A 15,468-nucleotide genomic window follows, 5' to 3' on the forward strand; every position below is an offset into this window, starting at 1 on the left:
GATTGCCATGGCAATTCGTTTGAGAACATAGTGAGCATTTATAGTTTCTGTGTAACTAAATTTTCTATATATAGTGCATATCAATGGCCAAATATATGCCTAAACTAACATACAACCTCCACTAAATGAATATGAATTTTTTCCAGTAGATAAGCAGTCTTTTCATGTAAAACATGTACATCTAAAACATAGTTTTAAATATTCCTTTATGTCTTTTAAAGTATTTATCCTATGACTGTGTAAAAAAATATGATATTTTTTGTAGTGATTTTTTTTTTATTATTCCTTCATACTTAAAATAGGGTCTGGCTCCCTAACAGCTCTGATTGTATAGTACACAAAGCTTTGAATATCTACATGTTAGTCATATATTTATAAGAAAGCTAACTTTAAGGTTTAATGATAACATTGTTTATACTAGAATTATGATATTTCTTAGCTTGTGTAAAATACAGAAGAAACAAACCATCGTTTCAGTACCTCTATGACCTTTGTATTATTTAGTATTTTACAATAGGTTTGTGTCCAACATAATAAACCATTTTTATTGTAGGCTGGATATAATTACAGATGGGCCATTTTGAACATTTTTTTTTCCTTATAAATATAGGATGCATTCGTTTTTGTGCATTTTAGTATGTGTACAGCCTTAGCAATGAATAGTGAAGGTTTTAAAGTATTATTTGATTGAAATTTTATTGTTTAAGGTGCTTTTTGCCTGAAAATTATATTAAAGTTTTGTGATTCCTATACTGAACCATAATTATGGTTCATGATTGAAATACTCTCCAATGGAGATACAGGATGAATAAAGAAAATATGTTATGATGGTTTTTAATATGGATCATAGTAGGTCAGGTATGAACAGTATCAGGACTGTTATGACAAACAGTGATAAAATTGCTGTGCAGGAAGGGACACATGATGGGAAGTAGTCTAGGATGGCTACCCGTAAATTTATTTTTATAGGATTTTTTTAGATGTTTTTGGTGCATTACATAAATATCTGATTGAAAAGAATTTTCCTTGGTTATTTTTGTTTTTATGTAGAATTGTACAAAATAATGGACCTGTTGCCCAAAGCCATGTTTTGTGAATAATGTAAATTGACCTAAATTGAAAGAAATGCTCACTTGATGTTTGTATTCAACTGAATAACAAATGTTTTGATCATGTCATCAAGGTGAATGTTTTTCTCCAAATTTGATATTTAAATTTTTCATAATCTGGGACTCTAGATGTTAAATATTTAATGTCATAACCTGAAATGACTGAAGAACGAAGCAACGTTTCAAATATAAATAATTTTGAAAACTGTCACTGGTGTTATTAGAATGTTGATGTTACCTAACTTGTTTTCTCATACTTTTATTCAACAATATTGAAACTGAGGTGTAATTAAGTTAAACACCCTTTTTTTTTTAAATATATATTAACATCACTCAAATCTTTTGATGAAGTTAACCCTCTTTTGAAAATAAACTGCTCTATCTAACAAGCTACATCATCACTGATCATGTGCTTTATTGTAACTTACATGAATGATGTAACAATTCAAGTATTAAATTTATTCATTTAGAGGCTCACAATCACTGTCCTTGTACAAATTATCTTCTTCCTGGGAGAATCAAAATTTTTCCTTTAAATTAATATGTTTTTTTACATGCTAGGCATTAAGCCTAAAAGAGTGGCTGATAGGCTTAGAATAATTAATTATAAGGTTTTAGGTTATCCATCTCCCTTGTACATATTGGTTAGAAACTAAAAATAAATTACAATGAAAGCCAGTACCAAACCCAAACGTTGATTTCAACTTCTCTTTTGACGTTGTATGACTAATAAAACATATTCGCTGCATTACCAAAACTATTTGTCCTGACTGTGAGTGATGTTAATTCCTGTGTTTCATCACTGTGTGGCACTAGTATCTGATTGAATATCTTAATGAGATGAAACATATTCAATTCCCATGGGTCCAATGAAATTTTTGTGGTCCTGAAAGTGATTAAATTCTTCACATAGGCTTAGTTTATCACAAGCTTAATACAGGGCATGGTCTTAATTTATTTTTTGGTACATTGTGCTCTTATGCTAAGAGCAAAAAACAGAAAAAAAAACACCTTTTTTTTACAATGAAAGGTAAAATCTATATTATGATTTATAACCATATAGTTTCACTGGTACATTTTCCACCATCAGGACTAGTGTTGTTGAAATTAGTTAGGGCTGTAACTCATAATAAAGATTTTACCTTTCATTGTGTCAAAACAAATGTTGCTTTTTGTGATTTTTACTTGTAATTAAGCATACTCACCATTTCATCTTCTCAACAAGTGACTGGCAGTTTAACTTGTAAGAAACTAAATGTGCTCCTTAAGCCCATGTTGTGGGATTCTTTTGGAAACAACTGAAGTAAATTTTGTAAGTAACATGTAGTAAAATAAGTATTAGCATTTCATATTGGTTTTAACAATATGCTGGAGATTTCATTTAACAAAGTGAGATAGTCTGTTGGTATCATTAGGTTTGTAACTATTTCTTTTCAAAAATATCTTGGAATGAAAAGATATTAAAAATAACAATAATAAGGATGTACTGAACTTATTTTTATGGAAGAGTTGATTATTTTGTGTAATGAATAAGATAGGTACAGAAACTTCAAAGTCTGTAAAACAAGTGTGCAAAACTAAATGAGCAGTTTTGAGTATATTGTAATATCATAACATGTAGTTGAGTCACATAATTGTTTTTTATTTCACTTCAAATTCTGAATTTTTCAAAAAATAACATTTATATTTAAAAATATTCAGTGGGTATCAGGCTTTATATTTAAGTGTTTCAAATACAGTTAGGAATTATCAATTGTTATGAACACAAATGAAGAAACGGCAGCATGCTTTTACTGCCTTTAATTTTAGAAAGGATTAAACAATTTCCCCGAATGTATTATGTCTGTATCAAACATTTAAATTCTTGGATTATTTTACAAAAGTTATTATTCTACTGCATTAATTGTTATGTGTTCAGATATATTTGTTTTAACAATGTGTATTAAACAAAATTCAATGTATATCTTCTGTCAGATCTGAAAGACCTCCTCAGCTTAGTCTGGTTATAGCTCATAACTTTGGTGCTGTTTGGAAACTTTTATGGTGTCCCTCTGGATGCTGGGAACCAGAATATGGAAATCAATGTACCAAAAAAGATATGGATGACAAAGAGGTTCTGCCTCGTTTGGGTTTGATGGCTGTAGCATGTGGTGATGGTTATGTTCGAATATTAAGGTAAGTAGAATTACGCAGGCTTACAATAGTTCTATTGTCTTGAAATTCTTGCATGTTCTACAGTAATTCTTGTATGCTGAATCAGAAAATTACATCCATTTTTTTTCATCACTTACAGAATTTTCACAAAATATCATGTGTACTTTGACATAAGTGAATCATTTTCATTGAAATTGTTGATGACCTCTAGCTATAGATTTCTCTAGACTAATTGTGACATGAATGTATTGTTGGTTATTCTAGAACCCATGAGAAACACACTGCTAGCATTCAAGTGGTTAACATGGGAGAAAAAGTGAATATCACTTTCAAAATCTGTGTAGATAAATTTTCAAAAATTAGTTAATCAAACCAGAACAAATTCTATGATGTTTAAATTTGCAGGGCTGTGTTATTGTGTGTGCTAAAACAGAAATGTTATGGTAATATATGTGTGAGGTCTGATTTTGTAAATAAACAAGTACTTTCTTTTACACATTATTAAACAGAATATTAAATGTAAAAGATGAGACTTTTATTAATTCAGAAATCTCTGAATCACAACCTTTTTTTTTACTCTGATAGTATTCCCCATCCAACATCCCTTGTAACAGATCAAAAAGGCCTGCAGGCTGTTTACAAAGTAAAACCAGTAGCAGTGCTTTCACCACCTGGGGAAGGGCCTTGCATTGCAAGTAAGAAAAGCATCTGTTGTGCACTTGGCTGGAGTAGAACTGATGGTCATCAACTGGTGGCAGGAGGGTATGCTTCAGGTTAGTAGTACCATCCAAAGTCTTTTTTTATCCAGTTGACATTTTAACAATTTACTGGATAGCAAAGGAATGTTATGCTTGATGTGGTATTTTGTTGTTATTATCTCTTAAATTATTATTACGCAATGGTTATAGCAAGGGTATGCTTCAGGTAAAAGTTTTTACCAGATTCCTCTGATTTGGAAAGTTTTAACAAATTATTACCTAGTAGCAGTAGTGTTTTTTTTATAAATGTAACTGTTTGCACCAAAGTTTTTTCACATGATCAAATTGTTAACAAACATTTGACTGTTAGCAGTAATGTACAGTAAAGCCTCAACATTAAAAGGGTGCCCTTCTACCTGTACTCAGATGTTTTCTATAGCAAGTTGTCCTTAATATCAAAAATAAGACATGCAAAGCTGGATTACATATTAACTATGATAAACCTTTGAATTGTAAGTGCCCTCCCCTCATTTTGTTTGGAGTATGTAGAACAAGCAAGGGTGTTTGTAGGTTACATGCTGCTGTGACATGGAGTGTTGTCAACAGGTCTCATGGGGTGGGTTAGATTTATAATTGGCCACAAGGTTTTAAAGTACTTCAAAGCTTGGACTGCTAAACATTTCATATTTCTGTGTGTATTTTAATGTCAAAAACTGAAGTATAAAATCCTCTGAATATAAAGCAACAAATAACTGCTTGTGTCATTAGACTTTACTTGAAACTAATACAATATTCTTGAGAGCATTGAAGCATGAGTCCAAAAATAAACTGGCTTGACCCCTGCTTCAAGTTTATCATCTAACATGTCCTACAGTGTTTGTGAAAAGAATTCCCCAGAATAATAAGATTGCAATTTAAATTTGTGAAGAAGTTTATTAAAGATATTTTTCTGAGTCAGTCCAATAAACATTGCAAGTGTTTGAAAATTGGTCATCCTTCTGTTTGGAATTTTGTGGTATACTGTGCAGGCATACAAAGATAACTGACCACTTTATCAAGTGTCCATGTGTCCTTAATCTGGAATATCAAGGTGTCAATTACTGCAAGATTTATTTTGGTTTCAAACAGTTAAAAAAAAAAAAAGTCTGAAATGTTCTGCCCTTTGTGGCACGGTGCATGTTAATTGAGGTTATACTGTATATTTCTGTTAAATAATCAACATTCAAGTTTTTTAAAACATTTTCATATTTTTCATGAATGGGGGGGAATGAATAGAAAGCTGTTTTGTTTTGTTTTTCTAAACATTTTTATCAAAATGTGTAAATCCCTCCAGTATGTGTTACAAATTTTGAAAGACTGATTAATTTAGATGTATATGATTGCTTTCATTAATTATTTTTAATCATTTTCTCAATTCTCTTACTCTTAGGGTTATTGTCAATCTGGGACTTGATGACTTCTTCTCCATTGTTGGTTATCGAGTCTGACAATCGCTTCGTGAAGCTCTATCCTTATCTTTCGTTTTATGCTCATGCATGCTGTGTAACGTCTCTTATGTGGGGTCCAGTACCTGGTGGACGATTTTTAGCCACGTGTAGTAGTGACCGTTCGGTTAAAATTTGGGACCTAGAAGATCCATGTGTGTATTAAGTTTTTCTTTAACCTTTAACTGAATAAAATATCAGAAGTTGAAACACAGATTGTATTAACATTTGTACTGTTTAATTTATCTTGCCTGATGCTAAATGTCAGCAATCAATAAACCTTATTCATAAAAAAACAATCATTGTTTTAGAAAAAAAAAGTTGTATTGTTACTGTTTTTGTAGTCAATTAATTATAGAAGAAATATTATATTCATGTTTTAACATTTTTTTGTATATATATATATATATATAAATCTTTTCTAGCTATACCATTAAGTGTACTGAAAAGAGGCTTGCACCGTGACTTAGACTGGGTGTCTCACTGGTGTGGTATCTTTGTTTGTATTGATGAATGTTTCAAGTAAGTAACATGCAGTTCTTCACATACAGATTATCTAAACATTGTCATAACCACTGTTTTTGACATGAAAAGTTATAGGTTTTTTTTTTCATGTTTCTTAAGTGAATTTAACAAATTTTAAGTTGTTGTTTTTAAATTCCAGTTGCCTCATCAGTTCTAAGAAGTCAAGAAAAATATTAATAAATATATTACAGGTATAGGAAAAATTGCCTCATCAGTTCTAAGAAGTCAAGAAAAATATTAATAAATATATTAGCTGTGCTATACCTGTAATATATATTTGCACTGCTAGTGAAGTCTTACTAAAGTCCATCAAAGTGGCTTGGATGTGACCTTTAGTGAGATACCGTTTATATTATTATGATGTGTGAATAACAAGTGTTATGGTTGTTAATTCATTATTGTTCCAAGAACAAATAGAGCAAGCACAGTATCAGTGGAGATGGTTGCATTAGTAACTGTAAGGGCTTAGTAGTAATGAAGAAACTATAACAGTGTGTCAATCACACTATATGTTTGCTATATATAGTGCCAGTGATACCTTTTGGCCAGTAATCCAACTCATCTGTTCAGCCTGGATATTATCTAAAAATCATTACAGGAATTATTGGCACTACATTAAAATTAGCAGAACACTTATATTTTACTAAATGAAAAATTAAAACTTTGCTTTACAATACGTGTCTTCGTTTTCACAACATTGTAGTTTTATAGAAGACAGTTTCTGAATAATTAATGTTTTAATAGTTGTAGTTACGTAAAAACGTTTTTTACTGAGCATGATCCTCTGATGTAATGTAGTATGTCGAGTTAGTTGCTTGTAATATCAACATTATTTGTGTCTGTTTAAAACAATTTTATATTTTAATATATTATCATCAGCCTTTCATCACACAAGGCCAGGCATGGCTTGGTGGTTAAGGCACTCGACTCGTAATCTGAGGGTCACGGGTTCAAATTCCAGTCACACCAAATGTGCTTGCCCTTTTTCGCTGTGGGGGCATTATAATGTGACGATCAATCCCACTTTTCGTTGGTAAAAGAGTTGTCAAAGAGTTGACAGCGAGTGGTGATGACTAGCTGCCTTTCATCTAGTCTTACACTGCTAAATTAGAGACAGCTAGCTCAGTTAGCCCTAGTGTAGCTTTGCACAAAATTTGTAAACAAAATATCCAATCATCACACTGTCTTTTCTTTGTAAAAAAAAAACTTAATGTTTTTGTGATCATTGGTGTTACATAAGAATCTGCTGCTAAACAAATGTTAACCAAGCTAAACATCAAAGCATCTTAATTAACAAACATGGTTTTTAGCAGGAGTTATTTAATTTATGGAGATCCACATGTGTATGTCTATATATATATGAAGTACATAGTTAATTGTGACATTTATTTTATACCACTTCCAAATTGTAATAATGCACTGATTTGTCCTCTGCCAGAGCTGTGTAATAATCTGCAATAGTTAGCTACATTTTTATGAAGGTACATTATCACTGTATGTTGTCAGGATTTTGAGAGTGTTTATTATGCATTTTAAAATGCTTAAAATAACTCTTCAATTTTATTTTAAAGAAACAGATAATGTGCAAGTACTTGTAATTAATGTAACTGTGTAGTTTGAGTATTTCTAAATACAAGAAACAGCTTTTAAAAACAATTCTCATTAGAAATATGTTGTAAATTTTTTAGTGCTAGTTCATTAGTTAAAACATTGGACCACTTTAAGAGTAGAATAATTCTTAATTCTGTATTACTTCAGTGTCTTGTAAAAATTATTACTTTATAGTAACTGACTATTTTTATTAATACATAAACTATGCTTGAAGTACAGTGTATTTTAAAAGAAACAGAAGTGATGGCGTGGTAATCATTTACATTTTGAGTTTTTCAAGAAATGTAGAACATTCATATTAAAGACATAAAAGTAGCTTATATTCATTTATTTTTACCTGTAATTTTATAGAATTGCAAGATGACTTTTAGTTTTTAAATATTTGTGCTCATAAATGTACTGAGTGAATGTGGATAGCCAGCACAATGGTAAAAAAATGTATACATTAATGTGTTTTATGAGGTGTGTAATTAACACTGCAAACACTAGTCAAAATAGGTTACTTATGGTGCGTAAAAGAAGTTAAATACTACGTAGTAATTGCAATTCATTATTTTAGAAGGAGTAGTGCTATTCTTTGTTTCCAGGTTACTGATGAAGTAAGATTTATGCAAACCAGTGGATCTTAATGTGTAGCAACTCTATGAACAGACAGGTGTTCTTTTTTTAAATGCATACCATAAATTATATTTTCTAAACAATGCTGCCTTTTAGACTTATCTGTATTAAGAAAAAGGGTTGATGATAGGGGTTGAAATCCCCTGAACCTCACGTATTTTGTACTATTTTTTTTTGGTATAATTCCTTATGTATTATACATATAATTCATTTTTACTTTATTGTAAAGAAATGCATTTTAAATTAATGATAAATTAGTATTCATGCTATAATTGTCATTGGAATAAACATAACTACACAATGTTTTATTGATTTAATACTTAAGCCTAACAGAATGCTTTAAGCTTCTTTGAAAACAAGTTTTGTTTTTACTTCTTATTTTAAAGCTGGGTTTATCATGTCTTTGTTGAAAGTTCTGTGGCATGTGTTGTAATACTGCTGAATATCCTCTGCGTTATAATCTAGTACATGATGCTTGAGAATGACAGTTTCATTATTTAATTCAAGGGCCTTGCAGTACTAAGTATCACCGACTGGCTTCCTTCCTTGTGGTCAGTTAAATATCTCTAATCTGTCTCTTTAGTTCACGTGCATATAAGGTGCTGCCAGGTTGAGAACACCAGTTGACGTAATATTTATAATTTGTATTTTGCTTTAAAACTTATGGTTCAGTATATGTGTATAAACAACCTAACTTTTCTTGATATTAGCTTGAACAAAACTCAAACTTTCTATAAAGAATGTGGCTACTTCAACTACATCCTTCGAGTGATTTCAGCACACAACAGTACAGTTTGGGTAAGTTTGTTTTATTATCATTCTGATGTTTACAGTTAAATGTTGCTTTAACTGTAAAGCATGTTTGGAGTTCAGAACACTTAAGATTGTTTTCCTGCTGCCTTCAGGCCATGTATATCAGAGTTATATCGAACAGACTATTTATGTACACTGAATACGTGTCAGTTTCTACTTGCATTGTATAAAAGTTTTATGTCAAAAAAACAATGTAGTGTAGTTAAGCTCAATACTTAGAAGTCTAAATCAGTTTTTGAATTATGAAAAACATGGATGCTACGATTAAAAATAGAAATGATGGGTAAAAGCTGTTACAAGTACTGTTTTAAATAGTGTTGTCTATACTTAAAAGAAAACTTTTTTCTGATAAGTTAGTTACAAACATCTAAGTTTTATTTCTGTAACATTATTAGTACTGATAATGCCCCAGTACTGCAGTAAGCGTACAGATTTACAACGTTAAAATCAGGGGTTCGATTTCCCTCGGTGGGCTCAGCTGATAGCCTGATGTAACTTTGCTATAAGAAAAACAAGCACACAGTACTGATATTTGTAAATATGTTTTCAAAATCACTGATGGAAAAGGAAGCAAGTTTCTCCATGGGAAGTTGTTGAGAGTTTGACTAAGACCTAATGTGGAAGCTTTCAAGTTCGTTTTTCATAGAGAACTGTTGCTAGCTATGTATTAAAAACCCTATAAGCATGTTAGATAGTAAGATTTGATATTTTTTAGGATGTAAATTCTACATTCTCGTATTCTTACTATGTTAATGTTTTCTTTTAGATGAAAATGCTACTGGAGAATGGGTATTTTTATCTTCCTCTATGGAAATAATTTGTATTTTTAAAATATTTTTCAATGTGACCACTAAGGTGTTTCTTAAATGGAAATAAAGATATCATGGTGTCTCTTTCAGAAAGAGTATTACAATAGTAAATAATTGTGTATATCTCTCAGTGATGCTTTTCCTTTCAGAAAGTGGCCGTGTCTGACTGGTTGAATGTAGAAGCTAGCTGTGATGATGCAGGGGAGGTCGTTGGAACAGTTTTATGTCAGTTAATGAAAAATGTTGACTCCCTAAAATATATATGTCACCGTCGATTTGTAAGTAATAAGTTTCTGAGTTTTTCCATGTGTTCAATGTGTATTTTCTGTTGTATTACCCCAGAGATGTAGGATAAGGGTTTTTGCATCTGTTCAATGTTGACACTGAAATATGACACTGTTGATTTGTGAGTGATATGTTTTTTAGGGTTATTGCATATGTTCAATATGTATTTCCTCTGAAGTATTTTCTATGAAGTAGGGTAAGGGTTTTTGCATGTTTTCATTCCGTATTTTCTATCATATTAATCCAGAGATGTAGGGATGTTTTTTGCATGTGTTCGAAGGGCCCGGCATGGCCTAGCACGTTAAGGCGTGCGCTTCGTAATCTGAGGGTCGCGGGTTCGGGCCCAAGTCGCGCTAAACATGCTCGCCCTCCCAGCCGTGGGGGCGTTATAATGTGACGGTCAATCCCACTATTCGTTGGTAAAAGAGTAACCCAAGAGTTGGCGGTGGGTGGTGATGACTAGCTGCCTTCCCTCTAGTCTTACACTGCTAAATTAGGGACGGCTAGCACAGATAGCCCTCGAGTAGCTTTGTGCGAAATTCTAAAACAAACAAACAAACAAACATCGCATGTGTTTGATGTACGTTTCCCATTACGTTACTCCAGAGACATAGGGTAATGGTTGGTGCATGTGTTTGATGTATATTTCCTATTACATGCCACCAGAGATGTAGGGTAAAGGGTTTTGCCTTTGTTCAATGCATATTTCCCATTACGTTACTCCAGAGACATAGGGTAATGGTTGGTGCATGTGTTTGATGTATATTTCCTATTACATGACACCAGAGATGTAGGGTAAAGGGTTTTGCCTTTGTTCAATGCATATTTCCCATTACATTACTCCAGAGACATAGGGTAATGGTTGGTGCATGTGTTAGATGCATATTTCCTATTACATTACTCCAGAGACATAGGGTAAGGGTTGGTGCATGTGTTCAATGCATATTTCCCATTGTATTACTCCAATGATTTTTGATCTTTTTGTTCTGTGGTTTAGTAATAAAAAAACAATTACCTGAATAAAATCTAAGCTTGAGAGAATATTATTTATGGTTCAGTTGTATATTTCTCTTGAATGTGTGAAGGTTCTTTAAACTGTGTACAGATAATTAAGAGTTTTGTGGTAAATGTTAAAAGAAATAATATATTTTTCCTCATTATAAAGCAGTATTTGACATGTGACAGAATTCAGTTCCTTGTACCTAATTGTTGTTGTGCAGCCTTTTTTATAAAAGTATTTAAATTTTTATGAATAAAAACGTTTATTTTCTCAAGTTTGAGAAGGCAGAAATTTTTTATTTGACTTTCATATGAGAAACATCTGATACCTTATAATGAAAGAAAAACTATGAATTAAGTAGAGAAACTAAATATTCTATAGAGCTTATGTCCAGAATTTCGGTTTTTTAAATGGTTATTGCATGTCGTGTGAAGTTAAAATTAATATCACGATATCAAAGGTATAATTGCCTTAGCTTATTAATGTTGTGCAGTTACAAGATACAAAAAAACATACTTATCAGTGCATTTTGTTTGTTGGTGTGTAAATATAAAATTATCATACAACATTCAGGAGATAACACAATTTCTATGGGAAAGATTAAGTTACGATACAAGTTGCTGTATTTTATTTTCAACTTGGTTGCATGTTCTTGAAGTAAATGTTTAGTAACTGAAGACACCAGACGAGTATACTTTGTATGCTGGACTGTGCAGGTTTTTTGTTTTTTAATCGTGCCTTTTCTAGAGATACAAAGGGAAGTTGAGTGACTTAGAACATGAAAACCTAGGTTTTGATACTTGTGGTGGGCACAGCATAATTGATTCTTGATGACGAGAAACCCACTTTGGTAACCTGAAGATGACCTAGAAAGGTCAAAACGTTGTTCTCTGCTTATCAGCAAGTGTAAATGGCCTTACCAGCAATTCTGAGAGTATAATTGCCCATTGAGCATAACAACAAATTGAGCATTTGATCTGTTTATAAACTGTAACTACGATACTTTCAAGCTTTTATTTTTCAAGTGGAATAGTTTCATGTGTGTGTTTTTAAAAAAAAAACACATTTAGATATATATTAATTCCTGTGATAGATAGTGTTTACTCCAGCTGAGACAAGAATTGGTGTTGCACTAAAAAGCAGTTTTCAGTTGGTCATGGTATAGTATTTAAAATGACCTAGTGTGTCACCATGTTATAAATTTCCTTTCAAAATCTGAATTCTTCAGTGGACAACCATAAAGGTAAAGAAATCAATTTGACTTAAGGTCCAAATTTATGATCCAAGTATGCATGTCAGAATTACAGTAAGTAATAAAACTGATTAACTCTGTACAGTACAAACTTTTAATTGGACAACTGTATAAATGTTTAATCCTGGATAATATAGAATTGATGACTGGCCAACCTGTATGATGTGGAATTCATAACTGAGTGACATAGGATAGAACTTTTGGGTGTGAAGTTTGTTTGTTTTTTTTTATTTCAGCCCATCTATAGGATTGAACTGGAGTGCCTTGAACCTAGAAAGTCTGATGACCAACCAACTCCAGCCAGGATAGATAATGGGGAAAATTCTGTACAAGAAGAAGAATCGGTGAATAATACTGATGTAAAAGAAAGTACAACACCTGTTAATACAGATATTAGCAGAGAATGCTTAACTGTTAATCAGTCTTTAGATGATCAAGATGAAGCTGTGACCACTTGTCAAATGAAACCCAAACTGCCTGACCGACAGAAAGACAACAGCCATCCAAAACAAACAGAAGTAATAGAAGAAAAATCTGAAGCACCAGTTATTTTGTCTACATACAAAGAAATGTCTAATGTATTTGGACTGGTGTTAAAAGACATCAATCTTGTAAGTACATGGAATTTACAAAGTGATTTTACTCAAGCTAAATAACATAAATAAAGCATCTTTTATTTTTAATCATAGCATAGCAACTTATATAATGGCTCTAAGTTTTTGAATAAATATTTTTAACTCGTAACTTTGTCACTGCTTGACCACTTTGAGATTCAATTGGATTTGTTGGACTCAGGATATCAAAACCACTCAAATGATGTATTTGATCACTCCTAAGGTATTATATATTAATGTACTCTAATTCTGCTTAAGAAAATTTCAAGTGCCACAGCTATTGAGGATTCCCTTTTTTTTTTCTTTTCCAAAAATCTTTAATGTATTTTAAATATTTTAAATTTCAAGTTGGATGCAACTTTGAATTCACTCAGAATATGACTCTGTTTGCAGTTAGTTTTGTAATGATGGATTAGCATATTCATTTTGTTGATACTACAATGTTATTGAAAGTAACATGAAAATAATAGCCTTATTATTTGGCTAGTTTCTTTACAGATTGTTATATAAAAATCTAATATGTTGAAAAAATTGAAGAGAGTACAAAGAATCAAAAAGCAAATTCCAATATTTAAAAGGAGAAATTGATAAACCTTTTCAATACGGCATTTCCGTCTTTGTTCATTGCTACCCCCTATTGAAATCAACTAATATCATCATGTCTCGTGAATCATGACGTGTCATCTTTACATCAATAGAAGCATAGTGTACTCACGTCATACATGTGATTCCCAACACTGAACTATTGCTTCTTGTTTGGCAACACTCGTGCATAGGTATGTTTCTTTTTTGACCTGACTTCAGTTTGAGATACAGTTTTGTCCATAAGTGGTTATACTTTGTAAACTACTTAGTTTTCTTTAGAATTATCTTAATTCTACATCCTTGTAGTTATCTTTATGTATGTGTATATATAGACATATACATTTGCCTTTTTTGTGGACTCTTGAAACACAAATTCCAAAAGTAATGTCATCACTTTGGGTGTTTTGATTTCAACAGGCACTTTATCACTGACATCAGATGCTGGCAGCCCAATGGGAGATTTATTAGTGTTTATCTGTAGGGAGATTGAATGTTACAGTGGCTTTGCCCTACTTCCTCCTGAACCTGTTAAGGCTGCCAAGAACTTCAATCACCTGTTTCCACATCCTGATTTTTCTGTGTCTTCCTATACCTTTCCTGAAGAGTCATTTTGGCTTTCCCCAGTTTCTTCAGACTTTGTTTCTCAGGTATGTAATGTTTTATCTCTCACCCTATTTCGTGAGACCCATGTCCTTCCTCACTTCATAAACATTCTTCCCAACCCCATTTGGTCCGTCCGTGTCATCCCCCTCCTCGTCTCCTGACATTTAGGTCCGTGCTGTTAGATAGCATTAGCATACTTCATACCCCACAAGTATTGAATCAATTTGTTCTTGCTTATGATGCAGACCATCATTATCTTATTAATCAAATATCCTGTCAGTATAACCTGTATCAATTTTCCCATCAACATCTTACCATCATGACTCTCTTGCAGTATCTTTCCACAATTAATCTCCTATCTGAAGCACTTGACAGAAATTTTGAGGGATTTTGTAGGGACATACTCTCCCTCCTTGTGTTCACATTGGTTCATCTGTTGTCTTTGGCTTTGCATGCATGGGTTCTATGTTGTTGGAGCCTTCTTGCTCAGGATTCAGTCTTATTGAGGGCCACTTCACATACGTCTTTTCTCCAGAATTTATGTACAGCCCCGGTTTTGTGGCATTTCATCTATGACACAGTCCCAGGTGACATTTGTCCAACAAGTCTATTCTTTCACCTCTGGTAGTCTGTTTGTCTCAGTTGGTGCCAACTGTGGTACCCAGTATGATTTCCTGTACTTCTCAATCCTTACCTGTCGCCCCCCCCTTATCTGGGAGCCACAGCTTGTTGTTTTCCTAGACAGTGTACATCAAGTTGCTAACAGTACTGGTGACTATCTGGTGGGCTCTGGTTCAGTATTAGTTTGACTTGTGCTCTTCTTCTATCACTGGTACCCTTGTGTCAAAGATGTTTAGGTTCTTCAAGTTTTGTTGGAATAATTCAAGATCCCATTTCTTGTTGCACCTTCCTTGTTTCCTGTATCTATTTCCTTTCCTCCACCTTGAGATCCCATATTTGTCAATATCTGTCAGAGGCAGTTCAGGACCTTCTCACTCAATAGGCTGTCAAACTTGTTCCTTATCAGTCACCTGGTTTTTACTCCCAACTATTTTTTGTTTCCAAGAAAACTGGTGACTGGAGGTATGTCACTGATTTGTCACACCCCATTTGCTTCATTCATCTTCCCCATTTCACCATGGAGAGCTATCTCACCCTCTGGTGGGCATTTTCTCCAGATTTTTGGATGACCAAGTTGAACATTGCCAGTTCTTACCAGCATATTCCTATCTCATCATGAACTTGTCTATAACAGTACCAGTTTTGCATCCAACCCTTCAGGCTTGCTTCTTCACTTATGTTTCCTGT

At 32.8% G+C, this 15,468-nt stretch overlaps 1 protein-coding gene across 1 annotated transcript in view; it reads left to right on the plus strand.

The window, feature by feature from the left end:
• LOC143246612 (general transcription factor 3C polypeptide 2-like) overlaps positions 1–15,468 on the plus strand; it is a 43,199-nt gene that overhangs the window by 11,911 nt on the left and 15,820 nt on the right. Inside the window, exons 7-13 of the mRNA XM_076493633.1 lie at positions 3,084–3,284; positions 3,849–4,036; positions 5,391–5,600; positions 5,871–5,967; positions 8,910–8,997; positions 9,971–10,099; positions 12,595–12,969. Coding sequence (XP_076349748.1) covers positions 3,084–3,284; positions 3,849–4,036; positions 5,391–5,600; positions 5,871–5,967; positions 8,910–8,997; positions 9,971–10,099; positions 12,595–12,969 — 1,288 coding nt within the window. The remainder of the gene's footprint in view (positions 1–3,083; positions 3,285–3,848; positions 4,037–5,390; positions 5,601–5,870; positions 5,968–8,909; positions 8,998–9,970; positions 10,100–12,594; positions 12,970–15,468) is intronic.

The sequence above is a fragment of the Tachypleus tridentatus genome, chromosome 3, assembly GCF_004210375.1.
Source record: "Tachypleus tridentatus isolate NWPU-2018 chromosome 3, ASM421037v1, whole genome shotgun sequence".
Lineage (NCBI taxonomy): Eukaryota > Metazoa > Arthropoda > Merostomata > Xiphosura > Limulidae > Tachypleus > Tachypleus tridentatus.